The sequence below is a fragment of the Fulmarus glacialis genome, unplaced genomic scaffold (assembly GCF_000690835.1).
Source record: "Fulmarus glacialis isolate BGI_N327 unplaced genomic scaffold, ASM69083v1 scaffold46936, whole genome shotgun sequence".
Taxonomy (NCBI): domain Eukaryota; kingdom Metazoa; phylum Chordata; class Aves; order Procellariiformes; family Procellariidae; genus Fulmarus; species Fulmarus glacialis.
This window is the reverse complement of record NW_009219650.1, coordinates 1-24,020: the sequence shown is the minus strand read 5'-3', so window position 1 is coordinate 24,020 and position 24,020 is coordinate 1. Positions and strand designations below refer to the sequence as shown.

The 24,020-nt window shown below is 37.3% G+C and overlaps 1 protein-coding gene across 2 annotated transcripts; it reads left to right on the top strand.

Annotated features, from left to right (window-relative positions):
• The first annotated feature begins 6,639 nt into the window (after positions 1–6,639).
• RC3H2 (ring finger and CCCH-type domains 2) lies at positions 6,640–24,020 on the top strand. Of its 2 annotated transcripts, none has more exons than XM_009580449.1 (20): positions 6,640–6,901; positions 8,342–8,459; positions 8,915–9,148; positions 10,109–10,284; positions 11,547–11,747; positions 12,149–12,281; positions 12,534–12,652; positions 13,028–13,140; positions 13,781–14,089; positions 14,851–15,065; positions 16,053–16,480; positions 16,920–17,090; positions 18,122–18,277; positions 19,667–19,880; positions 20,038–20,122; positions 20,654–20,735; positions 21,128–21,262; positions 21,820–21,927; positions 22,984–23,132; positions 23,748–24,020. In XM_009580449.1, the coding sequence occupies exons 1-20, from the start codon at positions 6,671–6,673 to the stop codon at positions 23,944–23,946; spliced, it is 3,576 nt and encodes a 1,191-aa protein (XP_009578744.1). In that variant the 5' UTR covers positions 6,640–6,670; the 3' UTR covers positions 23,947–24,020. The 2 variants fall into 2 exon arrangements, with proteins under 2 accessions (XP_009578744.1, XP_009578743.1); XM_009580448.1 differs by having other exon boundaries at positions 21,128–21,274; positions 23,748–23,946.

The window sequence follows — 24,020 nt, the reverse complement described above, 5'->3', positions numbered from 1 at the left end:
ACTCCGATAGAACCCTCTGTTTTCTTGCTTATGTCTCAGAACGGAATTGGTATTTCATTAAAATTATTTGAAAAATGTTAGAATATGAAATTTCTCTTTTGTAAAATGTATAGTTGAAGCATGAAGGTTGTGTTTTTAAAAAAAAAAAAAGCCATGGGGAACTAAGCCATACATGAGAGTCCTTATTCTCTGAAAATATTAATGAAGAGTAAGGAATTCTTCAGTGTATCTCTTCTTGAAGTAACTGTCAAAATAGATCTGTTTAGAAATAGATTCCCTTTCTCTGTACTCAGTGTAAGTTCAACTGATTTTGGTGGCAAAGAAAATTTTTTGTTTATCTGCCCTTCGATTAGTCCTGAAAAGTCAATACTGTTACAGGAGCTGAATTGGTATCAGGCTTGTGGCAAGGACAAACTCTCCTTTCAGTGACACCTACGAAACACAAAAAAACCCCACAGTGTCATTACATAAGTATATAGGAGACTTTTAAAATCTAGTAACAGGATTTCTGCTAGCAACACTCGAACAGGAAAGAGCAGGTGTGAGCTGTTGGGGATACACTGACTCTAGTGTTGACTTGGGCGGGGATTTACCTCTGAATTGAGTGAACTTTGGCAGTCACTGAGCAACTGTGAACTTAAATTTGTGTTAGTGAATTGTACCACTGTTCATAGGGAATTATTTTTCAGCCTTGTTTTAGGGAGGCGGAGGAGATCTAAGCTTTAACTTTTTAAGATAGCAAATGAAGCATCCCGTAGGTGTTTTGGCAAAATGTAGTCTGGATAGCGATATATATTCTAGTATGTCACAAAGTTTTCTCTTGGTAACTTTTCTGCAATTTAAATTGGCCTGTAGATACTCCCAATAGCATTAACGTTCAGTGAAAAAAATGGCATTGAAATACTGTCTTCAGTGGTCATTAAAGACTCTGCTTTATAGATAGCATTTGCACGTGATATAAAGAGATTTACATGTGACAGATATTATGGAATGTAGAAATAAGCAAGTCTGCTCTGTAAAGAGGATTTATTTTAATTTCAAGCCGTCATAGCTGAATGGTGCAAAGCTATTATGGGGATGGCCCTTTTCTAAGCCTTTAATGAAGCTAGTTTTTTAGATCTGCAGATGATCACTGTTGAAGAGAAATGAATAAAAGATTCTAGCCCATTCAGAGAATAATTTAATACTGATAATTTGATTACGTGGACACTAAGTTTTTGACCCAGTCAGGGTGCTTTATACATAACCTAGGAAGGAAGGCGTGAAAAAGCTACCTCCTTGTAGTGCAAACAAATGATTAATCTGCATAAATGGAAAATTATGATGGAGATCACTTAGAAAATACCATGATCTCTGCAGCCAATATTAAGAGCAAGTCAATATCAAGGACTCTTTAATTTAGTGATTAAAAATCAATTGAATTCTAAGATTTAGACTTGAATCCACAGTGGGACTACCTTAATTTGTGAAAATGCCATATAATCCCACAAGTTTTTCAAGATTTTCCTTCCTCTGTAGAGAAGGCTTTCCTTTGTTCAGCACTGACAGAATTAGTCCGCGTCGCATTCTCGTACAAGCTCTGCTTATTAGACTTTCCTTTGCCCACGTCCCACGAGGGACCTGATCAAGTAGGCCTGAGCAGAGCAGACCTAACGTGGAGCTACAAGACTGCCACTTCTGTTCAGAAACATGGCTGCTGGCGATACTGCTGCTTCTCTGTCTTTTACTAGGCATTTGCCTAGGCTATGGGGGAACTGAGCTCAAGCCTTCAACCCTTCCTTTGAAAAGAGATGAAACTTGCATATCTCGCATTTTGGTAAATGCCCTGACTCCGGGCAATGCGCAGCTTTGAAGGCAATCGCTCCCTACCTCGCGTTGAACCTGTTTGACTTTGAAGACAAGAAAGTTTTCTTAGGCTGAGACCCATGCTCACCATGCTATCTAGGAATTGGGACATGTAGCTGGGGAGGAGGCACCGAATTTTTTTTGTTCCTTGCTCAGAGAACTATACCTAGATTTGATCCAATGACCGATTAGTAAAAATGCACAAATGATCTTTAACAATGAAGCAAAATCCAAGTTGTCTGCTCGGGCAGCTGAAGACTAGGCTTCAGTTGTCTTTCATGAATATTCAGTCCTTTTATGTGTGAGGAATAGCTTCAAGGGGAGGGACTGAAATTGCCCCGTCTCTAAATGTATGTGTTTGGATGCTTCTTTGTAAGATGAAAACATGGGTTAAAAGTATTTAAAAGTAATTGAATTTGTATCTCTCAGTGTAGGTGAGAAATCTAGTCACTGAATTAAGATGTAAGGCAACACCAGCACCACTAACTACAGAATATCCCGTTCTCTGTTTTTGTGTGAAGTTGTTGAACTCCTGAGGTCGTTAACTTCTGGTGTGGAGAAGTCAACATCTCCTTCTGGTGTTAGGCCTGTAAGTCCTGGATAAAGGTAGACTTTAAGTTAAAGCATTGTCATCAAAATTTCTAATTAGCCAGGCCAGGCAACGTTCAGCTCAACGTGCTGGCTCAGTATCCTGCCGTGGGGTTCTGAAACCTCTCCTTGCCTTGCTTAACGAGTACCAATACTGAACTTGGGAGGCCAAGCGCCAAATGTTCGACATTGCTCTTCATAGATCAAGCTCTCTGTCTTTAAAGGCTTGTTGGAATTCCTGCAGATTTGTGTCATGTCCTTACCTTCCAAATAGCCCTTTATTATATCTGAACAAAATGTGATATTTTTTGGCTGGGTTCTGGTTGGCTGGTGCGTATATGCTGATAGATCAGAAAGGTAGGCAGAACAGACGGGTAACTGCTGAGCCTGGTGCTGTAGCCTCTCCCAAGAAGCATGTGGATTTGGACCTTTTTCCAGATACCAACTTTTGTGGAATGTATATGCATTTCAAACGTGACGCATCTCTGTCAGGTTTGCTCAGAAATGGTCCAGGGATCCTCAGATTCATGTGGGAGAGGAACAGACTAATAGAAGGCATGATCACGTAAGCTTGATTTCTTTAGCAAATCAGGATTAAGTGATATTTATGATGTCCAAAGGTTGTTGAGTAAGTACAATGACTTGGATTAGTTGTAAAGAATGTCATGGGATTAGGTAGCTAAAAATTAATGTAAAATAATAACATCTAGATTTTACAACTTCCATCATTTGTGTATGGTACAGTTATTTGAGAAAGGTTTTGGGGCTCCACCTTCCCCCCCGCTTCCAATTTCATAAAATATTCTGGTCTAAAATTATAATGAGAAAATCAGTCATTTATCATTGTAACTCCACTCCATTGCAACCATTACTGCAGTGGGAAAATGTTACTGTATTAGAAACAGAAAATTGCTCAACTGTAATAGTTTTTATTTATTATGTAATTTCTGAACTTAGGCTTGTGCATTTTTCAGTTTGTCATCTGAAGTATTGCTTTTAATAGTAATGCTATAAAATTTATTGTAACTATACTATGTAAACATCTTTTAAGTAAAATGTCTTTTCAAACTGTTTACCTTCTATGTTTGGCCAGTTTCTGTATCAGCCATTTCTTTGGGATTTTTTTTTTTTTTGCAGCGTGCTTCTACTTCGATGGGGAAGAGAAGCCCTGTGTATGTGTAGAGGTAGATAACATGTCTGCCAGAATGAACAGATAGACCAAGGGTAATTGTACTAACTGAGTATACTGCCTGTTAAAAACAAACCCAAATTGATTTCTGGTTTACCTTCTTTATTATACCCTCCTCCTTGTGTTTGCTCAGTTTGGAGCACTGGAGCGATTTGTTCTTCAAGAGGACGTCACTGAAACACATTGTTTCTGACAAGGAGCAAGAATCTATTAAACATTTGGCTTATGCTTTTTGTGGAAGTTGACATGATAATTAGGACATGTGAGATTGTTTTCTTAACACACTGGAGTGCAAGAATGGCAGGATAGCTGGCATGCTTAATAGAGTATGGAGACTTCCTCTGTGTATGGCTGCTTGAAGTTTTAGGAGTTGAAAGCTTTCCCCAGCTGTTCGCTGATCTAATTAGATTTTTTTTCCTGTCAAGAAATCTGAAGGTCAACACATGCTTAGTAGAATCTGTCATTTATGATGATTAAATGCTCTGAGATGGATCTTTAAAAATCGGTGGTGCACACTTTAAGAATCTGTTATGTTTCATTTCTATGCTGGTCAGGAAAACAAACTACTATATTTTAAAAGCTTGTAAATAGAGAGGTGGCTGTTTCTTGCAAGTCTCTGAAGTATCTGTGGAAACTGAATGTGGGTGCTGTCTCAGGGCAGATTCCTGCATTTGAGATAATTAATGAGCAGTGTGGAAATAGAGACTGTTTATTAGGAGATTGTCAGTGACCAACAACATCTTAGCAATTGAGCTGTGTGTGTACTAGCCTTTTCTTAAACTTTTCCCTCTGTGAGTCATGGTAGTAGCACACTTCCCAGAGTCGTCTAGTTTGTGCTGTTACCTGTGTTGTGCAGTCAAGTTAAAAAATACTGATGGCCTTCCTAGGTCAGCTGTAGTGTTGGTGTTAGTATCTTGGCATTTCTGGTAATGCTGGCAAAAAACTTTAAGGAAAGTGTTTACTGCAAGGCTTCATACTACAATTCCGTGCATCTCTTGTCTGGCTGTTTGGTAGGGAAGCTGAAGTAGGTGTGCTAAAGGAAATGGTGGGATTCTCTATAGAGGAATTAAAAATCTTTCTAGGCATGTTGGCTCATTGTTTGGTTTTGCTTTTATTTGTTTTGCTTTTGAGTTTCCTTGGTTAAAAGACATACGTAGCAATAGCAGATTAAAGAGGACTGCAATTTTTTTCATCCCTGTAAGATCTCTGATTGTGCTTTCCTAGAAGTTGGATGAAAATGTTTTGTCCAATGCATATGAATATTCTGGCTTATGTTGAAAGTGTTACCTCAGCAGTTTGGTTTTGAAGAGACAGGTTCAACTTTCAGTTTGTTGTGTTTTACACTTACTATGGGAATTCATTTTGGGGAAGAATGACTGCCTAATATTGAAAAGCTCACTGAGATAAGGACATCTTGTACAAGTATCCTGTTACTTAAAGGGCACTGAATGTTCGTAGTACTAAATAGGATTTCTAAACAGATGGTCATAATTAACGTAAAATACATCCACAGATAGAGTCTATTTGGTGTTCTAGTAATTATTTCAATGGTCCGATACTTTAGCATTAATTAAACTGTAGCATAGCCAACAATGGAATTGCAGTAAAGAGTTACTGAATTCAAATGCGGAGGGGAGAGCTCAGCTTCCTCAAAACAATTACCTTTTTTCCATTATTGAAGAAAAAATAGAATGTTAAACATGTAATTAAAACATTTGTGTATTTGCATTTCTAACAAGCTGCTAGGAGAAGCTTGTTCATAGCCTTGAAGTGAACTAACTGGTCTCTAGGTTGCGTAGAAAGTCAACATCGTTGCACATTGCAGCAAAGGGTGGGGCTGTTTAGCCCTTAGATGAAGCTGAGAATTTAAATCTTCATGACGAAAGCTTGAATGTAAACGGTTTTGATGAACAACTTTGGCCTGTTATCTTTTTCAAGAATGTAAGTTATGTTCTGAAAGACATCCCATCTTACAACTTCTATAAATCCGTATTTTCTTTGGAATACATTTATGTGAACAATTTGCATGGTACTACTGCACAGAGTGAGATATTTCAAGAGAAAAGACTTAATAGCAAGCTAATTGAAGTTATTGCTTGTTTTATCATAAGTTTTGTCCTAAATACCTGGATTTTCAACACATCAGAGATTTTCTTGCTGTGAGTTCATGGAAGTGGAGTTGCATTGTTGTGCAAGGTAGAGATGTGAAAAGCAAAACTGAATACAGCAATCTGTGACCTTGAGTGCGCCAATGGGTTCTTGGAGAAAAGGGAGAAATAACATAAGAGAATCATAAAACTAAAAACTAATCTCTCATTCTTTTCTTATGATTCTTCACTTTTGTTAATTGATTTGTTAATTGATTTGTCTTTTACAGAAAGAGAAAATGTCTTTTTAAAAAAAAAAGCAAAGCTGTGTTTAGTTTGGTGTCTGATTAAGTCTGAAGAAGTTCTGCAGAAGGAAGGCACTGTTCTATTTCACTTCAAATGGAAATAACATTTTAACTCCCCCCTTGCCCGTGATTAAAAAAAAAAAAAAAAAAAAGAAAAGAAAAGAATTCTGTGTCTTCTCCCCACCCCAGGCCCATTCTATAACCAGGGAGTGCTTTCAGGGTTTTGAAAACTTGAGGTTAGATGAGATAGTGTGAGAGATGGTTACTGTGATTCATGCCTTTACGCTTTCTGTGCCAATAAATGTCTTCCTCTTCCTACGCTAAAGGTGTATTTAATTCTATGAGAAGAACTTTAATGCTGTTTATTGTGAATAGGTTCGACTTCAAGTTATGGTAGCCTGCATTAATTCTGTTCATGAGCCTTTTTGGTACAACTATTAAACTAACACAAAGTTGGGGTTTTTGAGTACTTCAACGTAAGGATTTGGTTTTATTCTGTAAAATATTGAAATGGTGGGGTTTTTTTTTAATTAAAAATCATTCTAAATTAGCAGAAAGCATGTTTTAAATACTCTGTTATTCACTTACAGCTGCCAAAACATAGTACAGTGAAATAATGGTCTGCTAGCCTGCTAAACAAGTGTCCAGCTTCCACAATGCCTGTGCAGGCAGCTCAGTGGACAGAATTTCTGTCCTGCCCAATCTGCTACAACGAGTTTGATGAGAATGTGCACAAACCCATCAGCTTAGGTTGCTCTCACACTGTCTGTAAGACCTGCCTGAACAAGCTTCATCGCAAGGCATGTCCTTTCGACCAGACTGCCATCAATACAGACATCGATGTGCTTCCTGTAAACTTTGCACTCCTCCAGTTAGTTGGAGCCCAGGTATGATTTAAGCAGCTCTTTGTTTTGCCACTTCGTGTTATTACCATTTACATGCCAGTTGCAATACGTGTGCTGATCTTTTTCCCTCATTTTAGTCTAAAAACGGTAAGACTAACTATGTAATATTTAGAAGTCCATATGTACTCTAAAAGCGACTACACCATTTTCAGGACCATCCTCTTCTCATAAAATGAAAACGTTCTAGTTGTAAGCTGAATTCTGGTTTAAAAAGGCTCTTGAACTGTGACTGGAGAAAAACACCTATTAGGAAATAGACAATTATCTGTCACAATTGTCATTAGAAAAGTGAACCTGCAGATTGCACTTGTTCATCGTACTCTTGCAAGGAATCTTGTTTCTACATGTCACATGTTCGAAAGTAGCTAGCTGTTTAACCAAGTTTCAGAAGTGTGTGTGTATAATTTTTTTTAAAATATGCATGATGATGGCTTTTCAGTTGCATTTTCAGGCACTGGCTAATCAGGCCAGGAATGTTCCCTGTGCTGTCTTGTAGCAGTGGCAAAACAGCGATTATATAATCAGTACCGTGCTTTATGGAGACTAAATAAGTCTGTTCACCTTATGCTGATTCATATGCTTTTTCATATTACTCTCGCTATAACACCTGGGTGATGCAGTAAGAAGATGCTTTTTACTTTGCTTTTTAATGTCTCATCACATGCCTTGACACAGCTATGGGTAATAACACTATCTATGTCAAAGTGGTTTTGCTTCTCAAGTTCACATGTTCCTTTCATTTTTTTTATTTCTAAGTTTGTGTCAAATCACTGCCTTGATCTTACAACATTTATTTTCCTGATCTCCTAACTTCTTGAAATGTCTTTCAAATCATTGAATGTATTGTGACTAAAACTCCTCCTATTTTCATTGTCTGACCTTGTTACTCTACTTAGAGTTTTTTTTCCACCAAGTTAAGTTTGCTAGTTCTTCTCTTTGAAGATTTCAGCATGCCCAAATTATGCTTAAATTATTTTTTATCTTTGCATTTTATTTTTTTCATATTTTCTTGCCAGTTAATTTTGTCTTATAACTTCCCTTGTCTCTCTGTAGTAAATCATGCTGATCTTGTACACTGATCATCCTCTTAAATCTTGTGTTCTTCATTCATCTTTTAAGTACCTTCTCATTAGACCTTTCTATTGTTTTCTATCCTACCTTTGTTCTTAATGTGTTGAGTACTAACAAAAATAATCTTTCATCACCCTGATCCTCATCTTGAGTCCTTTTTCTTGTTCCTTATTACATTTTACATACCTGGGGTGGGTCCTGTCTGTCTTAAAAAAAAAAAAAAAAAGCAGTGTACATCCGCAGTGTTATGTAATTAATAGCAGTGATGTTGGTGCCATCATAGGCATGTCAGATAGGTCAGCTGGGTATATATCATTCTTCTCCCCCCTCCTCCCCCTTGCATTTTCTTAGGTACCTGATCATCAGACAGTAAAGTTGAGTAATGTAGGAGAGAACAAACATTATGAAGTAGCAAAGAAATGTGTTGAGGATTTGGCACTCTACTTAAAGCCATTAAGTGGAGGAAAAGGTGAGTCTCTACTGAACAGCGGAATTTTGATGTAGCTTACTTTTAACAGCATTGTGGTTTTAGCACTGATGTTGGGTGTCAATGGGACAGTCCTCTCATTTTTTTTAATAAATTTTCCCTTACGTCTTTAAAAGCTTATTCACACCTGTGACATTTGATTTTTTTATTTTAAGTTTACAAAATATTCTTTTTTATTTAATAATATTTCCTTGGGGCTAACTTTGTACTAAAGCTGAACTTCTCTCAAAGGATAGGTTTGATGTCTATTTAAGACTTTAATTAAAATTCTTTTTGATAATGAATTACACAGAGTTGCTGAAGAGAAGGGAAGATACCTGTGACTAGTATCAAAGTCCTAGAGAAAGACACATACTATTAGACATTTTTGTTTGTCTTATTCAGATAAATTTATCTGATTAGAAGCAATAGTTTGCCTTTTCTCGCTTTCTTTGAAGGTGTTGCAAGCTTGAATCAGAGTGCACTGAGCCGTCCAATGCAAAGGAAGCTGGTGACGCTGGTGAATTGTCAGCTGGTGGAGGAAGAGGGTCGGGTTAGAGCTATGAGGGCAGCTCGATCACTGGGAGAGAGAACCGTTACAGAACTGATCTTGCAGCACCAAAATCCTCAGCAGCTTTCTGCCAATCTTTGGGCTGCTGTCAGGGCACGAGGATGCCAGTTTCTAGGACCAGGTAAAGTACCTGCAGAATCTGCGACAGAGTGTATTTAGCTATACCTTTTCTTAACACAAAAAGCATTATTTGGAAACTTCTGGTGTTTGATTGAAGATGTAATTACTTCTGCTTTTCAACTTTTTGCCAGGGAGAAAGGAGGAAAAAAAAAAAAAGACTACAAGTTAGTAAAATCTGCTGTTTTAAAGTTTTGGCGTTGTTTTTTCCCCTTATTAACTGTTCTTTGAAATTGTGAGGAAGTATTTTAAAAGTCCTGGCAAAGAAGAGTAAGCATGGTTTCTGCACAGTTTGTAATGCAGTGTAACTGTAACACAGGCTGGTTGTACTGCTGCCTGTGATTAGAATTGGATAGGAAACTGCAAATGCTCTCTGATTCATACTTGAGCTGTAAATACAATCAGCCTAACTTAAGTTGCAGCTTACTTTAATTTTAAAATTTGTAATGATCCTGTTTATATCTTTGGTAGAAACAGCAAATTCTTAGTTAAGAATGTTGCTAAAGCAAGCACAGAAATGAGAAGGAAATTATGTTTAAGGTGGAAGTAGCCTTCTCTTGATTCCAGTAACTGATGATAGCATTGCTGTACTGTTCCCATATTTATTTTATACAGCATTGATGTAGCATTGATGTCGCATTGATGAGATGTCCAAAACGACAAAGCCTACAAGACTGCACAGTGGAGAAAAGTGTAAAAACTGCACTACTGATGTGTTTATTACTGAAAATTAGTCTTAGCTCTTTAAGTTTGCTGTGCTTAGAGTGCTTCTAAATACTACTTCTAAACTAGCAAATTTCTTGATGTTTGCAAAGATTTTTCTTATGATTAGTGAAATAAAAAGTAATAAGGGATTATGTGCAAGATGATTTAGATACTCTTACTTATGGTGTTAATATATGATAACCTTGCTGTTTTCTGGCAATATATTTCATTTCCTATCTTTTATTTTTGTGTGTTAAAGCTATGCAAGAAGAGGCACTGAAACTTGTCTTACTGGCACTAGAAGATGGCTCTGCACTCTCGAGAAAAGTTCTGGTACTTTTTGTTGTACAAAGGCTAGAACCAAGATTTCCTCAGGCCTCTAAAACAAGCATTGGTCATGTTGTGCAGCTACTGTATAGAGCATCATGCTTTAAGGTAAAATACCAATATTTGAAGTTCGTAACTGTGAACTAGTGCAGCTCCAGAGAATCCGACCTAGGATTGGTATCTTTAACCTGTAAAATGTTATGTAAACTCAGTTTCTACACATTAAAATAATGTAGACTACAAGATTTTCTCTAGAACTGTCATGAAGCAGTTGTTTGATATTTAAAATTCCCTGCAAAAGGAACAGATGGTCACATGTGGAATTAGCTGGATACATTCAGAAATTATTAACTGCTGCCCATCATCTGGAAATTATCTCCCCTGAAAAAGGCATGAAACCTGACTCTGTAGCCTGCTTCAGGAAGAAATGAAATGTTTTCTTATAATCACTTTTGACTTTATTTAGATTCATAAGAGTAGGCCATGGCCAGACATGCCAGACTGGCCTGGGTGCTCTCAAAGATTAGAATCCAAGCCCAGCATTCTAAAGAAAACTTTTGGAATACTCTACTCCTGGGAACTTCCCTAGCTCCAACACCAGGCATGAGAAGGGGACACCATACACGGAGAGTGCTGTCAGCCTGAACTCCGACATTGTGTTCCAACACATTCACACTCTCCTTTTTCTTTTGTCTGTATCTAGCTGCCCCTTTATTTTTGATATATAGGGATGGGTTATTTAAACTGAATATTCCCACTCTTTATATCTGGAGAAGAGTGAAAAGTTAATTCCATGGATCTTTTTTTCTTTTTGAATCACAGTTAAAAACATGATTATCATGTCACTAAACTAAACATTAAAATAATGAGACCTGTTGCTCTCCTTTATGACAAATGTCTTATGTAACCTAAGAGTTTTACTTAACACTTATAGTGGGGTCTCAGTTAAATATTCTGTTCTTTAAATGTCAGTATCTTAATTTTTTTTTCCCTTTGTGTTATTTAAGTCACTTCTAGACACTTTCCTGTTTCTTTAAGTCATCCTTTAATATTGGGTAGCAAAAACTACTAGTAGAACTACTAAGTATCTAACTGTATCTTCTGTGATTTAAGCAAATCTGATTACTTTCCTAGTTGGAAGTAGTGGAGTTGGTATAGTTTTGCACCTGGGATCCTGTAAAAACTTGAAGAGCTGGCTGTTCTGCCTGTGCACTGCTAGCTAAGTGGATGAATACATGGAAGAAAATGAAGTATATGCTAAATATAAAAAAGCAATACTTTTGTGGTTTGTGCTGTGTAACTGTCTTTTTCTGATGGATTTGGAGATTTTTTTTTTGTTAAAGGAGTATTAAACTATTACTATTTATTAGGTCACTAAAAGGGATGAAGATTCTTCTCTGATGCAACTTAAAGAAGAGTTTCGGAGTTATGAAGCTTTGCGGAGAGAACATGATGCCCAAATTGTTCACATTGCCATGGAAGCAGGACTTCGAATATCACCAGAACAATGGTCTTCCCTTCTTTATGGTGACTTGGCACATAAATCACACATGCAATCCATTATTGACAAGGTTCGTCAAAGGGATGATTTTAGTATCGTTGTAGGATTAGATTTGACTGTTAAATGTTATAATAAAAATCCAAGACCACTTGAGTTAACTTTTTGTCTTTAGTCATATCAAATATTAGTTAAAACTAAAATGAAGGTTTTATCCCCACTGTAGTGTATTCTTCATATGAAGACATTTCGTTTTCCAGTAGTTTAAGTCTAACTCCCTTTTTTGTGTCTTATGATGAAGCTTCATAGGGCAGATTCTGAGCTGAGAAATTAAATTTCTCTCCACTGATACTCTCTATATGCCATCTGAAGACACTACGTATTGCATTTAGGAACCAGTTTAATGAAAATCTTTTTAAGATTAGTAATTCACAGTTGTAAGATGCAGCACACTAATGCTCACTTTGTTTTCAGCTCCAATCTCCAGAATCTTTTGCAAAGAGTGTACAAGAATTGACAATTGTCTTGCAGCGCACGGGGGATCCTGCAAACTTAAACAGGCTGAGGCCTCATTTAGAGCTGCTGGCAAACATAGATCCAAATCCAGGTATGCAAATCAAGCTTTTAAAACATTTCTTGATATTTTTCATATCTAGCAAAGTAGATTATTGAGATGATAACCTCCATTCCTGGTTTCAAAATTCCCATTAATTAACATAGTATATCATAAACTCTTCTTCAGGGCTCTCTGAGCTCTGTCCTAGTACTTGGTGTTTTGAAGTACTAGAAGAATTGCCTCTTATTTATGATACTACTGGAATTATTGATAGAATGACAAGCCTGCTTTTAATAATTTTAGATGCAGCATCTCCAACATGGGAGCAGCTGGAAAATGCTATGGTCGCTGTAAAGACTGTGGTACATGGGCTGGTGGATTTCATTCAGAATTACAGTAGAAAAGGCCATGAAACTCCACAGGTAACTATATTCGATTGTTGCATTATATGTCTTAATGTACATTTACTGAAAGATGCAACTATGAAAAATTACTACTATTGATTTGAAATATTTATGGCCTTTTCTGTGGATGATGATACTGTTGTTTACTGCATTCAGGTTTTGAGAACTTAACATTTCTGAATATGGAATGCAGCAGAGCTTGCTGTAGTGAGATCCATACAATGGCATAGTACTTAGCCCATCAACAAGAAATGTCCTTAGTTTTCTGATTAAGGACTCAAAATGTAAAAGCATATCATGGATGTGTTTGTGTGTGTATTTTAAGCCTATTTTTGTGAGAACATATATTAGATTCTAAGTGGAATGTCTTGTGGTTTTGTTTTTTTTTTAAAGCCACAACCAAATAGCAAATATAAAACAAGTATGTGCCGAGACCTTCGACAGCAAGGGGGATGTCCAAGAGGAACAAACTGTACATTTGCTCATTCTCAGGAAGAGCTTGAAAAGTGAGTGTAGGAGACTTTTTTCTTTTTTTTTCTTTTCAATTTAAATCCAAGCAATCTTCGTAGAATTTTGAAAACAGTTTCTTCTGTACATTTATTCATTTGGAAGAATTTCTGAATTTCTTGAAGTGACAACTCTTTACAGGAAATTGAAGGTACAGTAAAGCAATATCTATAAACTAATTCCAGGTTTATTTTTTATTTTGCCACACATGAAGTAAAATTTCCTTTCCTGAGACTGAGTCTAGGCTCAGTGTCTGTCAGGGATTGGTTATATCACCTACAGGAGAGACAATATTAATTACATTTTGATTGATTAAGGAATGAAGTGAGTTATTTAATTATGTATAACGTTACAAGAATGTAACATATGCATTCTTGAAGCTGTTTTCACCCAAATCCATTTTCAAAGAACTATAGAAGTGGATCTTCTAAGAGGAGAGATGATCTTTGGTTACAAGGAAGACTTTGTTCTATTTACAGATTGTTGAAAATAAGCACCAGTTTAAAGTCCTGTAATTTTTGGATATCATGTTCCTCTCAATCCCTTCCTCTTGCTAGTTTTACAAATATATTAAATGGCACAATAAGCACTTTTTAAATCGTCTGTCTTTTGTGTGTTTGTACATGTGTTTGTTTATAGATACCGCTTGAGGAACAAAAAAATCAGTGCAACAGTGAGAACATTCCCCCTTCTAAATAAAGTTGGCGTAAATAGCACCGTCTCAACCACAACAGGAAACGTAATTTCTGTCATAGGAAGCCCTGAAGCAACAGGGAAGATGGTGCCATGTACTAATGGAATAGCTAATCTAGAAAGTGGTGTTCCCCAATTGATCCCTCGCTGTGCGGACACCTCCTTGAGAGCTTTGGAGAACACCAAGAAGGGAGGGAAGACTGGAGCCAATGGCCAGAATGTTTCTGGATCTCCTACAGAATCACTACCTGAAAAGTAGGTAACTTTTTTGCATGAATATAACTAAACGCAACATTTTGCTTTTAGATTATCATGGAGTTTGTGGATGGCAAACGATAGATACTGAATTCTGGTCCTGGTTTGCAGTTGTTGCTGGTGCTCACTGGCTGCAGAGTTGTGTAAGATCTTGTACTGCAGTACAGATACCATTATACAAAGTCTGTGGATTCAAGTTGTCAGAGTGAGCATCAGTTGTTTTAGCTGTTGAATACTCCCATGCAATATAGATAAAATGGTAAATCTCTCCCTTTATCATTCATTCTGTTGTTCTCAGCCTGGTATCTTTCTTACTATTGGGTTATTACATAAAAATAAAACAAAAAACTTGCACTCAAAATTTGACATTTCCTGAAACCAAGAAGGGTGCACTAGTGTGTAGTCCCTTAATAATCTTGGAAAGCTTCTAGCTTTTGGGTTTTCCCTTAAAAATTTTTAGATACTTCTCCAGGAAGCACTGAGCCTCTAAACAACTTTTCAAAGCCTTTGTCTTTACCAGAATACACTTAGAAGTGGTATGTAAGCTTCTGGGTACATACCAAAATATTTATATCTACTTTTGAGTTCTCTTAGGAGAAAGTCTGAGATGTAATAATAGTATCAGTTTGGGGTATGAAAAATAAAATTCCAGAGGAAATGACATGGCCCAAATTTCTGCATTACATGAGAGTGTACACGAAGAGATGACTAACTGAAATAAGTAAAGATCTGCTTAATGATTTCTTGGTAATCCTTTTCAGTAAAATTGGTTCTCCACCCAAGACTCCTGTAAGCCAGGCAGCAGCTACCTCAGCTGGTCCTCCTAATATTGGAACAGAAGTTAATTCTGTGCCTCCAAAATCCAGCCCGTTTGTTCCCAGAGTACCTGTCTATCCTCCACATTCTGATAATGTTCAATATTTCCAAGATCCCAGGACTCAGCTATCATATGAAGTTCCACAGTATCCGCAGACAGGTGAGTGAGATGAGCACTGAATCAAAAATAGCTCTGAACTGTTCTCTAGATAAGCCTGAATGCTGAGAAATAACTTTTATCTCAGTTTTGTGGAAAATCTTTTTTTTTTTTAAGTATCAGCTGAATCTTCACTTAATGGAATACTGATCTGGTCCGTTGCTGAGTATGGGAGGGATCTGTAGTTTGCTCCCAGTGTTGGTGGTTCTTGTCTTTTGTGTGCTGTATGTTATGCAACTTGTACCTCAGCATCCAGAATAACTTGAACCTCAAGGTCTTTCATCTACTTTTTCCTTTGTTAGCATTTAATTGCATTTATTTAGGCTTGCTCACCTCATGTCCTATCCGTGAGAGTATCCATAGAGAGGATTCAGACCCAGAGGCATAGCATGCTTCTACTGTGAGACTTATACGTCTTTGTGCTTGCTCAAATGTTTTTGAAAGGTTCCAACCATCTTTTTAGGTTGCAGTGTGCATGTTTATGTTCAGGCAAACAATTAGGTGTTATAGCATCAGGTCATTCACAAGCTCTCAAAACAAAAGGTAAAGGTGTTCAGACAATCCTCTTGAAAGAAAAAAGAATAAGCCAAGTGTGAAATGGTTATTTATGGACCTTTGGAATTACTGGGGTTTTTTTAGCAATGCAGCTTTTTATTTTAGAGATAACTATTTTAACTTCCTATATAAAGAAGTACTTAAGAGGCTGTCTTTTCGGTTACATAGTTATACCATAGTACATAGGAGCAATGGCAGAGAAACTCCGTTTTCCAAATTAGATCAAGGTGGTAAAGGGTCACCACTACGTCTGCAAATATGGTTCTCATGCATGAAATTATATTCCACAGAAATACAATAGGGTCAGTAACAGGTTTGTAAAGTGTGACTCTTCATTCTCTAAAGGTACTTATCAACACCATTTACAGTTTTAGAAGGTGTAAGATTCTGGGTCATTTGTGGTTACATTAAATATGCCTTTTTCCAATTTTTAAGGATATTATCCACCACCTCCAACAGTACCAGCTGGTGTGGCTCCCTGTGTTCCTCGCTTTGTGAGGTCCAATAACGTTCCAGAATCCTCCCTCCCACCTGCTTCCGTGCCATATGCCGATCATTACAGTACATTTCCCCCTCGAGATCGACTGAATTCTCCTTACCAACCTCCTCCTCCGCAGCCGTATGGACCAGTTCCTCCTGTCCCTTCTGGAATGTATGCTCCAGTTTATGACAGCAGGCGCATCTGGCGCCCACAGATGTACCCACGAGATGATATTATTAGGAGCAATTCTTTACCTCCCATGGATGTGATGCACTCATCTGTCTATCAGACATCATTACGTGAGAGATACAACTCTTTGGATGGGTATTACTCTGTGGCTTGTCAACCTCCAAACGAACAGAGGACTGTGCCTTTACCAAGGGTAAGTGAGAGCAGAAAGGGAGGGATGTAGTCTTGATTCTGAAGGTCATTACTGAAAAGTTGGTAGATAATTAGCATAGACCTCTTCTGTTTATTTGGGGTTACAGTGATCCAGACATGTGACCTGGACAAAGTTCTTGTTTTGTTTTTAACCTTAATAAAATGGGCTTGTAAAATAGACCACTCTAATCTGCATTAAGACCACATCCCCTCTGCCGCCTTAATTCCCATGCATGTTGCCTGAATTAATTACATATTTAAGATTTGAGTTGCCATACATGGGCCAGGTTCTCCTGCAAATCCTTGTGAAATTCTTCTAGTGATATCAATGGAAGGTTACAGACCCAAGGGGATTTGGGTGTCCAAGTGTGTCCCGTGCAAGTACTTGCCTTCTCATTAGAGTATGATAGGATATACAGTCCTATATTTATTACTGCTAGGAGCCTTGTGGTCATTTGAAGACTGGTTATGATGAGCAATTAAGACGAAAGCCAGAGCAATGGGCGCAGTATCACACGCAGAAGACTCCTCTGGTATCGTCAACCCTTTCTATGGCAACACCATCTCCAACTCCACCTTCTCCTCTCTTCAGTGTAGATTTCAGCACAGAGGTGGGAAGCCAAAGAACTTCTTTATTTTCCCTTCCTGTTTCTGTAAGATGCCATTTAATAATTCTAGTAAAGATTTTCTACCTGCCATCTATTGTTCATAAAATTAATTTAATCTTCTAGCAAAAGGAAAGTAATATCTAATAATGAAGTGATTCAATTTACCCTCACTAGAGGAAATGTAATTTTATTGAACTAGCTTTGTGAACCTCTAACAACAATTGTTTTTTATTAAGAAGGACTTTCCCTTTCATAGTCCAAATGTCATTATGACATGATGAGTAGACTGAATCAAGCTGCTGTTCATCAAGTCCCAGAGAATACATACCCCTTTAAAGTGGCAAAAGGCATTGGTAGAACACTGTGTACTTATGTGATAAGTTCTGTAAACAAGAATGAAAACTCAACAAATAGAAACAGTGTGCTTTTGAAGAAAAAAGAAAAATTGTGATATTTATTTTCTATATGTGTAAATTAAATGCATCCAAGAAACTAGTTCGAGAACCACTGTGCCAAGCACTCTTTGCTGTGGTTTGACAGTTCCATTGATGATATTTGAGGTGTTGGACTGTGGTCATTCAGAAAAGGTCTTGTAAAGTCCTTGAAGTCCCTTATGGGCGCATTCAAGGTAGATCAGGATTTAGGCCTTTTCATCCAGATTGGAGGGTTCCAAGTCATACTTCTACCTGCCACTGGTTTATACGTTAAAGGAAAATGCATGGCTTCCTCTCAATTTAATTACTGTAGGTATTTGCCTGAAGAAACTTGCCACTGACATAGTGACACTGATTTCAGTCTCTCATCTTGGCAGACTAGGCAGTTATTTGTAGTGGCAAAGCTTGCCCTTCTTTGACAGCTGTACTGGTTTAAAATTTGACTGAACAGGTTATGCTGTCCCTGAGTCAAGTCTTGAATATGGCTAGAACTCCTTGACTGCCTTTTGAAATCATTAATTAAATAGCAGCAAATGTCTTATTTTAATACTGAATTCCCTGTTTTTATTATTCACTGCTTATTTATTCCCTTTTCCATAGTTCTCAGAGAGTGTCAGTGATTTGAGTGGAACTAAATTTGAGGAAGACCATCTCTCTCACTATTCACCGTGGTCTTGTGGCACTATTGGCTCTTGTATAAATGCTATCGACTCAGAGCCCAAGGATGTGATTGCCAATTCAAATGCCGTCTTAATGGTAGGGGTTTTCTGCATGTTATCTCACTAGTGTAATGATACTTACATGCTGAAGTGTCTTCTGTTTGGTTAAACAAGCCTTTTTTTAAAGTTGATAGCTTTTGTTCTTAGTATTTTAAAGTAGTTCTGCCCATTTGAAGTTGTTTGGAGTGTCTTTTCCCAGCTTTGTAAATAAACAATGTATTTACGTCAGTGAAAGAATGTAGTGCCATGAATAAAATTCTCAGATGTCTGAAACAACTATTTTAATAACAGATCTCTGTAAATCAAACTTGTAGCCAAAATATTTTGAGTAGATGGTCTGTAACTGATAAGAATTAATTAATTTTAAATGTGTTCTCTGATTATTAGAGCGGGATAAAAATTTTTAACTTCTTAATTTTGTTTGTCTCTCTTCAGAGTTCTTTAAATCTATGTGTGTGTACACACATCCTTACAATTTCTGAGGCATTTAAAGTAGTCTTGGAATACATTGCAGTGGCAGGCTTGACTGGTTAATACAGGGTCATTGTGGCCAGTTCAGAGCAGGTGTTTCCGCTGCAGAAACACATTTCCTCCTTGGCTTAAGTGCAATAGTCTGTCCCATATGAATGCATCACTGGCCTTTTCAGGATTCTAGATATTTTTTACGTTGCCATTGTTTCAGAAAATCTTTACTTTGAAGTTAGCCCCAAGAGCAATATACACTCACAGAGAAAAGTTGAAATACTGTGGACCCAGAATAATCAGCATGAACTTAATCTTGGCTGCTTTGTACCCACAGAGAATCTGTATGAACTATTTTCCTAGACTACACCTTTTACTTGGTTGGAAGGCACATTCTCCTCTAATAATCAGTTTAATGCCAACAAATCTGTGAAAATAAAATACAACTTACTTTTTATCGCCCAATTTCCATGAGAGGAAAAAAAAGCTAACTGACAGACTTTAAGGAACAAAAAATACGTAGTATGAATCATGGAATACAGCTTACCTCTGGAGGGGTAAGAGCTCATGCTTTTTGGAGACTTTCTGCTGTATAGTGTAGCAGGTTACCTTTACGTTTTATGAAACAAGTGTAACCAAATCTCATCCCAAGCCTTCTTTGATACTACCTCCTTCAAGTATAGGAAAGGGTACTGAAGGACCTTAAAGCATACTGGAACTCTTTCTGCCTGGAAACACAAGCTTGGAAAAGCAAAATTATTTCTTCTAGCACTGGCAATAGCTTTCTTGTGATCAGTTTGCCATTAAAGGACAATAGTTAAACCATTGAGGCCCATCTTGGCTCTCTAGTTGGATGGATTTTCAGCGTAGTATTCAGCAACAATAATCAGAAAGTTATTGGCCAACTGAAGAATCTGAATAACCTCAAATGAGTCCTTGTACCTTCTATCTCCTAAATATGTAGGATTTGGACAGCGGGGATGTTAAAAGGAGAGTGCATTTATTTGAAACTCAGAGAAGGGCAAAGGAAGAAGATCCTATAATCCCATTTAGCGATGGACCGATCATCTCCAAGTGGGGTGCAATCTCCAGGTCATCCCGCACCGGTTACCACACGACAGATCCTATTCAGGCCACTGCTTCCCAAGGAAGTGCTACTAAGCCCATCAGTGTATCAGGTACAAGAACAGACTTCGTATGACAATATAGCATTCATCATGAGCATTGCATCCTGTTCATGCTTACTACAGCAATGAAGATGCAAAGAGCTAAAATACCTGTATATCCCACTTCAAGAACAGAGAAGGTAAAGAATGGTATCTTAATTTGTTACAGATTATGTCCCTTATGTCAATGCTGTTGACTCAAGATGGAGTGCCTATGGCTCAGATTCTCCTTCATCGGCACGTTATGCGGAACGGTACGGAATTTTTTTCTGTGTTCTGTTAAAAGTATTTTCTGTAGCTTGCTGTTATTCAAAATTGTGAATGGGGCGGCGGAAATCTGGAACTATTAATAGACATTCTTAATTTTAAAGTAAAAGATTTTTTCGTATCCAGCATAAAGCCGTGGAAAAACTAGGTTAAAACTTGTGTAGTCTTTAATACTTAGTGCAGCTAATAATACCCAATTATTATAAGCAATGTATCTCTTGAGAGACCTAATCAAAGAATTGGAGTCAGGTACAGTCAAGCTGTCATGTCAAAATCTGTGATCCTGAGTAGTTATTCTCAAGTTTTCTTGCCACATCTTACCCCTATGTAAAATAAGGATGTTTTGCTTCATATAATGCCTTGGGGTATTGTGAGCCCAATGAAGATGAAGAGCACATTATCTTTAGTCACATAGTTTCTGTCCAAAGATCTAGCATTGGTAGACTAATTAAGTTTATGGGGCCTTTGATTTAGAGAACTTGTTTTTAATTCCTGGTTTTGCCTTCTTTCTCTTAAAGGGACAGGTTCATAGTTACAGATTTGTCTGGTCACAGAAAGCATTCCAGCACTGGAGATCTATTGAGTATTGAATTACAGCAGGTAAGACCATGTGGGTTTTTTAATTTAAAAAAAAAAAAAGTGATTTAGTAAAGTGATTTTAAATAAATTTTCTTAGTGTAGCCTACAGAAAATAGTACAACTGACAAAATGATCATAAGGGTTAACTAGATGCTAGCACCACAAGACTTAGTATGATGCATAAGGACTGCTAATATGAGCTGCTCCATTGACATCAGTAAGGCCATGTTTGGGAGAAGGTGGTGAGCCTGATACATGTCAGCAAGTGCAGAACAAAATAAATGCTGTGCATTAAAGGAATACGTAGTTATCCATCTAGCAAGAGAACTGTTCTTTTTATAAGCTGGTTTATTTTGCGGTATGACAATACATGGTTTAGGTGTAGTTGGTAACTGATATGTTTCTCTCCGTAGGCCAAAAGTAACTCATTATTACTTCAGAGAGAGGCGAATGCACTAGCCATGCAACAGAAGTGGAATTCTCTAGATGAAGGCAGTCGTCTTACCTTAAATCTTTTAAGCAAGGAAATTGATTTGAGGAATGGTGAGGTAAAGAAAGGGGTAATTGGGATGAAACAAATCTTTGAGTTTTTTTGTATATACATAAGTGCGTGCATTTTAACTGAGTGTTAAAACTCTTAGTTTTAACATTCCCAAATATTTATAACGCATTCTGTGCAAGTTAAGTCACTGTTGTTGTTGCACCCAGTTATTTCCCTAAGATCAGGTAGGTGCACCTGCTATGCTGCTGCTCCAATCATCCATTTACAAAACGGGAAGAATGTGACAATCCATTTTCATGTAATCATTACTTTTCGTTCTGCTTGTACATGTTACAAATCTAAACATTCTGCCAATGGACTCTACAGAAATTTCTACTTCAGTTTTCACTTTATCTCTCTGTTTCAGTACTTTAATGTGATTAGATTTAGCTTTATATCCTATGTTGTCTATGCCCAAAGTTCTATTTGTGTCTAACTAGCTCTTTTGTATTGTAGAAATGTTGTGTCCTAGAAATGCATCTTCTGTTTTCACACTTGAGTGTTGTGTGAAGCAGGTGAAAAGCCAACTTGATGCTTACAGAACGTACTAATTCTGTTTTTCAGACTGATTATACTGAAGACTGTGCAGACACAAAGCCAGATCGAGACATTGAATTGGAGCTGTCAGCCCTTGATACAGATGAACCTGATGGGCAAGGTGAACAAATTGAAGTAAGTACGAAAATCTGTGTGTCTAAAGAGCTCACTGGGTCCTTTCATTAGTTATTAAAAAACTTCTAAAATTTCTCTGTGAATTAGTAGATTATGTTGATAGCAAAGCCTTTTGTTTTTAGTCTTTGTAGTGATACCAAACATTTGCCATATTTTAACACTAGGGGTCTCATACTTCTCATTCAGATACCTAGCGGTTAATATTACCGAAGTTAAAAACAGCTCACTGTGTTCTTTGTCATAGCTTTCAGCTTTTTGCTCTTTATCTTTTAATAGCATTAGTAATGATGGCGAGCCCATTCCTTTCCCCTTCCCCTCCAGTGTTGAAACTGTAGTTAAGAATGTTTTACATTTAATTTAAACTTTGTGCTCACCTGATTCTAATAGTAAAGTCATTTAAGTGATTGTAATCCAGTGTTCTTTTGTTTTCACTGCTACTTCATTGTTTGTCTGTAATTCTGTGCATCTGCCCCAGTTTCTTCTATGCGATTTCCTCCTTTGGTGTGCAGTCATAAAACATTCTGGTGTTCATTCCAGGCATTAGGATCAATTGCCCTGTTTTTTTTAAAGCATCGTACGCTTAAAAGAAATCAAGGTTCTTATCTGGAACATACTCCATAATACATTCCAGTACTGGCTTACAGTACTGGCTATAGCTTTTGTTTGCTCTGCCTGTGGTGTGTGATGCAGTACTGTAGTATGAATTGTGAATTGCCATTATATGAATGGAAGGACCTTTATCTTTAGCCTTTCCTCTTCCCCTAATTATTGAAACAGCTCTCTGTCTGTATTGCCTCCTTCATATCTCACCAGACAAACCATTTTTTAGCAACTGATGTTTATACTACTGTTGTCATTCACTGCCATCTTTGAATAATTGATTTTTTTCTTTTTTCCTATAGTAAAATGTGGTAGACATTCCAATAGTATGAAATAAAAATAAGGAGTCTTATGACGAGACTCCCATTTCCATCAGCTTTATGTAGTGGAACATAATAGGAAAATTTAAAGCTGGTAGCGACAGTATTGATGGACATTTCTCCTTTTCTCCTGTAGGAGATTCTGGATATACAGCTAGGTATTAGTTCTCAAGATGATCAGCTGCTCAATGGAACAACCGTAGAGAATGGGCATCCGCTAAAGCAGCACCAGAAAGAATCTATGGAACAGAAGAGACAAAGTTTAGGTGAAGACCTTGTGATTCTGTGAGTGTTAGACAAAACAGCAGTGTCTGCCAGTATTAGACAAACAGCAGCATCAGAATAGTTGAAGCATGATTGTTTAAGGATGAACTACATACCTACTCAGACTTGGATTAGACATCTGCATTGTGTATATACATGGTGAAGTGAGAAGAACCTGTTAAGAAATAGAATTAGGTCACAAATATGAAAGTCACAGGATGGTACCATTGTTGTATGCATTGTTGTAATCATATATACGGAAACGTGTCACAACTGTTAAAAAAACCTTTCACATTCAGTAAGCAAAAAATGCAAAAGTATTTTTATAGTTAACAGAAATTGAGAAAAACTTCAAAAGGTTAAATGTCATACCGTTTGCACAAATCTCCATAGAGAGGTAGGTTTTAAAATACACTATTTTAGGTTTATATGTTCTGTAGTCTTTAATGTGTAATGCAGCCTTTGAAAATGAGGCAGACTGCATTTAACATCTTGAGCGTACCGTTCCATAGTAAGATGTTTTAGCCTGTTGCTAAAAATGAGTTTACGTCAGTATTTATTTAATGCACACAATTCAGTTTCGGATACTTGTGCATGTACTTGTTTAATATTTGTGTAACTTATTTTTCTCCTCAGGGAGGAGCAGAAAACAATCCTGCCCGTAACTTCTTGCTTCAGTCAGCCGATCACAACATCTGTTAGCAATGCAAGCTGCCTGCCCATCAGCACATCAGTCAGTGTTGGCAGCCTCATTTTGAAAACTGCTCACATTATGTCTGAGGATAAAAATGACTTTTTAAAGCCTGTTGCAAATGGCAGGATGGTTAATAGCTGAAAGGCATTCATCTTTCCAGCTTGTGACCACACCATGGAAGCATTTACACTAGCTTTTTATATATATAATATATA